The following is a 6,247-nucleotide window of genomic DNA, read 5'->3' on the forward strand; positions in this document are numbered from 1 at the left end:
ATCCAACCTTCAGAGTCTTCAGATCTAGACTAATCATGTAAGCTACAGTCACTCATGCATGTACTAGACGATAACCCATAGAACAGTGTAATACTACAACTCAGTACCACAAACATTTCACTTAATTATAACCAAAGATCACATTTTTACACCACCACAATCAAATAAAACATCAATTTTTAACAATTACAAGCAACCAAAAAGAGGGCCTCTTCAAGAATTCATAAATAATTAGAAAGAAAACAACAAAGCTGACCTGAGGTCTGAACATCAAAGGAGATTGAGAAGCCCTAGGACTTGGAAGGGGGGACTGCCCCATATACTCACCACCATCAGCAGCATAATTACCTGCCCCACCATCTCGATCAGCCATGCTAACTTGCCCACCGCCGCCCTCCTCGACCCCAGATGGGCTGCCACTGCCACCGTCTTCCCTTCCATTAGCATTCCCCATTTTCACTTCTTGCCCACAAAAACAAAAACACCCCAGAAGAACAAAACCTCTAAGAATCTACTTAAGATTCCTCTTCGCACCCAACATGAAACAAAGCAAGTAGAAGAGGTTCAATAGGGTGTGGATAGATTAGAATCATTGGGCTGTTTGGGAAACCAAATCCCTTCACTATCCTAACTTTGAATGAACCATTAATAGCATCAACACATGGATTCTTTATTCTTGATTGGTAGAGAGTGGAGGAGGGGTGTGAGATTATGCAATCCTGTGAGTTTGGAACTGTGTTTTAATGTAATTTAATGTGGGTGTGATGATGAATAATGTGGTGTGGATGGTGGGGAAAAAGAAGGGCCCAAGATGAAGAGGGGGGGGTGGGTTTAATGGGGGGATGCAGGTCACATCATCCTCATTGACAGGCCACTTTGTTTATATTTTTGGGGCAACTGTTAATTATTCTTCTAGATGCTTTTCATTAATTCTTGGAAATTTCCCACACTCACAGTGTTTTTAGTTCTTACCATGGAATCTCTTTTCTTTCTTCCTTCTTTTTTCTCTCTTGATCTTTGGATTGAGAACAGTGTGTACAACTGAAATTCTTAAGGATGAAGTTCTCTTCCTCCATTGAAATTATGTGATAAAGTTTGAGTCTAATTCATAGTAATTCTAATTACTGGTAAATCTCGATGACTCAGAAGGGGAAGGACAGGCTATTTTCAATTTTGATTTCATTTTTGTTGTTTTTAAATTGAAAATAATTAGTGTACTTTGCCTAAGTAATAATTTTTTAGAATAAACTATATTGACACTCTCTCTAAATAATATAATTATTGATTCATACACAATAATTAAACTTATATAATTATAAAAATTATATTTTATTAATTCATCATAGCCATTTAATTTATATTTTTTTAATGATATTGGAATAATATAACTAGGTAATATCGCAAATAAAATATAAAATTTATTATTATTAAATTATTCAAATTATCTTAAAATTTCAATATCAATTTTAAACATGCAATTTTAAAAATAAATTAAAATTATTATAATAAGGGTGAATTCATAAAAAATAAAGTTGGATTTATTTATAAAGAAAACCAAAACAGCTAGAAGCAACCCCTAAAGTGTTTCTAACTTTTAACCTAAAAATACTTTTTGCAATTTAAAAGTAAAAATTGACATTCCAAACACCTCAAAAATAATTTTTTTGAGTTAGAAAAGTATTTTCTCCTAATATTTGATGCAATTACACATAATATTTTTTACGATTATTTTCGACCAACAAAGAGATCAATCCATTGGTAAAACTTACAGAAGTTGATGAAATCAGGAAAAAAAATTTGAAATGAAAATTTATGTTTGTCTATAATTGACTTAAAAACTTATTGCAGGTCGAATAGATCTTTTCTAACCAAGCTATTCCTGTAAGAGTGACGATGTATCACCTCACATTTATTATTATGTGAAAAGGTATAAGGATAGTTTGAAAGGTAAAAAGTCCTTTTTTATAGAAGACTTATTTGTTTTTCTACCATTTCAGTATAAGTGGTAATTATATAATTGCATCAATAGCAATTAATTAAATAATAAATCGATTGGATCAATAAACTCATGTTAAGTGAAATAGATACACAAACATTTGGTAACGGGGTCTCCGTCACTTTAAGAACCTTGCTAGGTTCAAACATATTAAGGTAGAACAACATCTTTAGATGCCATCTCTAAAGTCATTATTTGAGAATATCTACGCCCTCTATCCTTGGATGTAATTGATTGTACGTTACGTTGGACAATCATAAAAGCAGATGCAGCAACGCCCTCTATGCCTTTGAAAGTTTATAACTTTTTATCTGAATATATTCATCATTTCACCCCAAGAACATACAATTTTCTCCAAATGGATGCATTGTTTACCCATAGGACACATTATTTAATAAAATGACAGACATATTGATATGACACAATTGGATGATGATTGGACGCCATCAACCATTATCCATGTGTCACGAGCTTGGTAGGCCGTACATCGTAACCAAACACTTGTTACGATTTAATCTGTTTAAAATGAATTTACTAATTTAACTTAGGGTTAATCACACCTAGACTCTTTCTGAAAATGCTAAATTACACTTTTCCCTAAAAAAAAATTGAAATTACACTTACATCCCTTAGAAAAATCTCGAACTGCATCTAATCGCCCTTCTATCAGGATTTGGACGAAAAATACTAACTTAAACAAAGAATAATACATAAAATTTTAATTTTGTCTCTCATTTAACTTTTCATGTATATATATGGAGTGAGGTTAACATCATTATATTTTTTTTTCAAAAGTACAAAATTATTACATGAACACATTAAATAATGAATAAAATTAGAAATCCATGCATTTTTTTTGGTAATGTCAACACTTTTCGGAGGGATCAAACATAAATAATGAATTTTCAAAGGGATGATAAGTATAATTTCAAATTTTTTTTGAAAAAAATATAATTTCATATTTTTGAAAAGAATATAAATATAGTCAACTCCTATATTTATTATTTATTATTTTGTAACAAAATTTGAACTCATAACTCCAAATTTGTTGACGGAGCTCCGTCAATTTTAGTAAAATGTTTGCTTGAGTTGAAGATTTTGTAGGTAAAAATGGTAATTGGTGCAGTAGAGTAGAGTGATAGTTAATGGTTGTAGGGGAAGAAGCCAAATAGTCGCTACCAGTAGTGTGACATCTCATCATTGTCAACCATGCCATTACATTAGTATCAAAAAGCGATTTAACAGTATTTTTCATCATCTAGTCTAGCACACAAGCGACTTTTACTCTTTTTCGACCCCACCAGAAAACGACTTCCCCAATTTCTTTCACCACTCTTTTTCGTTTCTTTTTAGCATAAATTACACCAACACTATTAAAATTAAATCAAATTACATAAACACCCCATATTTTTTTTATAAATTTATTAGTGTAATGTATCCAATGATAAATATCTTCATATACAAAACGCTCACTAATGAAATTAGTGAGCGTAATGTATCTTCGTTAGTGATAAATATCTTCATTAATGTATCCAGTGATAAATATCTTCATATACAAAACGCTCACTAATGAGTACTGCATCTTCAAAATTGTAACCTTCCCATGGCATATAAGCTACTAATACGTTTTTCCCTAAAGAAAGTTCGCCACCAACCGTAGCAGCACCATCTGCTAAAATTTGTCCCTTTTTAATGCATTTACCCTGCTGAATCTGGGGTTTTTGATGCATACAAGTATTTTTGTTGGAACGTTGATACATAACTAATGGAATGCTTAGAGTATCTCCATTCCTTGAGAAAAAGGATCTTGTAGTATCTATATAAACGATCTTTCCCCTACGTTCGGCTAGAGCAAGAGCCCCTGAATCTAGAGCCGCCTGTCGTTCCAACCCAGTTCCAACAATGCATTTCTCGGACCGAGAAAACGGAACTGCCTGACGTTGCATATTAGAACTCATTAAAGCCCTATTCGCATTATACAAGGTTTCGCTATTCAATCTAAGGTATATTTGTAATTACAACTATAATCTTAATAGACGTAAATAATAAAAAATCTCTATACTATATATTAAAAGAAGTATCCTTTTAATATCTCTCTATTTTTGGTCCCTTTTTTTTTATATAAATTTTAATTTTTTCTCATGTGTTTATCTAACTTCTGACTCTGTTATTGTCTTTTGACAGTTATTTCTTTTTTTCTTTTTTTCATTTTCACCTATCTTTTTTTATCACGGTTTTATTGTATAATTTAAAATTAAAATATTATTATATGATATTTTATTAATTAATATAACTATTATTAATAATAGTAAAGAATTACAAGAGTGTATCATAAATTATTAATTTATTAAGTATAATTTCAGAAGGTGTCGATATAATTTAGATTTTTATTTTTGGGTTGGAGACAGAGACATGTGACCACCCTTTCAACATTTGATTCTACTGCTAAAAGTCAGTATCTTTTTTAAAAATAAAATAAAATAAATTCAGTGATTAATTTGAAGCCCATGTGTAGGCCCATTAACAAATCGTCTTCCTGCTTTCTCAGGCCCAGTTATTGTGTTTCAGTCTGTAGAACGTTTTCTCTGAGTCCTTAAGCGAACAGGTGACAGGTAACAAGTGAGCTGAGCTCTTCTCTAAGTCATTTAAGCAAACAGGTGACAGGTGAGCTGAGCTCTTCCTCAGTTGCTTTCTTGTCTTGTTGATTTTTAACGTGACTATCTTGGAAAGGTTATATCTGTTATCCATGGAATAGGATGATCAATGCTTTGAAATATCTTGAGGGGGTCATTTTTTTCCCTGTGTTAGCAAAGATTTGAAGCAGTCTTCAATCCTTTTTTCACGATTTATTGGGTTCGGTAAATGGTTTGTCGGTCGAAGTTGAGGTGCATATTTGGCACTTGAATGGAAGTGGCTGCCATGTTTTGGTGGATTTTGGTTGTTGTCTGCTTCTTAGCACAATTGGCCGTTCAGTGCCAATGGCCAAGAAATTGAGCACAATGAATTCATATCTTGCTAGTCTTTTGGTCAGTGGATGCTGAATCTTCATTTCCCCTGTTTGAATACTTCTGGATTTGTTGCACCTACGAGAGCATGTTGGGTATTTACTTGTTAGTGTATTGTACATTTGGAACCAGATGTTGTCCTGCATCAATGTTGATTTTTCTCCTGGAAGAATGTGTAATGAAGAACATGCTAAAAGATAGTTTAGCCTGACTCTTCTTTCCTTTTCGTTTGTCTGTGTGATCGCCCAATGTTTAAATGCACCGGCCTGGTTTTGTCTATTTGTAGAGATACATGCTGTTGTCCAGTGGCCTGAATATTTTTGATTGATGATCCTCTACCAATTTGACAGTGAGAAAATGCAAAGTTTGCGGGGAGTTATTTTGAGTTACATGAGAATTGAGGTCCCTGTGAAAGGGTGTTTAATTCCAGAATATCTTGATCGAACGCAAAGGCATATGCAAATGCTGTGTACCTGTAGCACGGCTGCAAGTGTCAACCAGGATCAGGTGCTGGATCGAGTGATTAGACTGGTGAAGAAATTTGACAAGATTGATGCTGCTAAGGTAATTAGTCTTGCTGTGCTATGATGATATACGTTTTGTTCTTAAATAGCTCATATGACCATCTTCAAATGCAGTTTAAGCCTATTTTGACATGTGATGTTTATTTTCCCAACAAACCACCACCTTAATCCTGGTCATGAAGGTTTCCACAGCATATGTAATTAACAGCAAATTATATGTCGCAGGTTACAGAAAAAGCTGATTTCCAGAAGGACTTGAGCCTCGACAGCCTGGACAGAGTGGAACTTGTCATGGCTTTTGAGGAAGAATTCTCTGTGGAGATACCTGATGCAGAAGCTGATAAGCTTAAATGCTGTGCTGATGTTGCTAAATATATCCTCTCTAGTTCCAGTGAGAAAGTTTCTGAGAGTTCTTAACTGTATTTTAGAGTTAGAAAGTGATACAGTTACTTGTAGTACAATTCCACTACTGTAACAATCCTTTCCAATGGTTATGGTTTAACTGGATGGTGTTTTTATGCTATCTTTCGTCTTATTCGACGGATTCTTTACCCCGTAGGCTTTTCTGGGCATGAATGGACTGAATAAATTTCATTTTCACTTGATATTATATGTATTTATATGAAGAAGTTCCATTAGTTTATTTTTATTACCCACCAAACACTGTACATCACAGTAATTACAACCCCCCCCCCCCCCCCCTCTCACCCAACCTCCCCTAC

General features: G+C 33.6%; 2 protein-coding genes across 3 annotated transcripts in view; one reads left to right on the plus strand and one right to left on the minus strand.

Annotated features, from left to right (window-relative positions):
- Positions 1-803, minus strand: part of LOC105168048 (SNF1-related protein kinase regulatory subunit beta-2) — a 3,413-nt gene extending 2,610 nt beyond the window's left edge. Inside the window, exon 1 of the mRNA XM_011087961.2 lies at positions 257-803. Within this exon, the coding sequence (XP_011086263.1) occupies positions 257-454 (198 nt within the window). The 5' untranslated portion in view covers positions 455-803. The remainder of the gene's footprint in view (positions 1-256) is intronic.
- On the plus strand, positions 4,550-6,168 carry LOC105168049 (acyl carrier protein 3, mitochondrial). 2 transcript variants are annotated; one of them, XM_011087963.2, is made up of 3 exons: positions 4,550-4,660; positions 5,352-5,565; positions 5,751-5,942. In XM_011087963.2, the coding sequence occupies exons 2-3, from the start codon at positions 5,359-5,361 to the stop codon at positions 5,940-5,942; spliced, it is 399 nt and encodes a 132-aa protein (XP_011086265.1). In that variant the 5' UTR covers positions 4,550-4,660; positions 5,352-5,358. The 2 variants fall into 2 exon arrangements, with proteins under 2 accessions (XP_011086265.1, XP_020551964.1); XM_020696305.1 differs by lacking the exon at positions 4,550-4,660 and having other exon boundaries at positions 5,359-5,565; positions 5,751-6,168.

This window comes from Sesamum indicum, linkage group LG8, assembly GCF_000512975.1.
Source record: "Sesamum indicum cultivar Zhongzhi No. 13 linkage group LG8, S_indicum_v1.0, whole genome shotgun sequence".
Lineage (NCBI taxonomy): Eukaryota > Viridiplantae > Streptophyta > Magnoliopsida > Lamiales > Pedaliaceae > Sesamum > Sesamum indicum.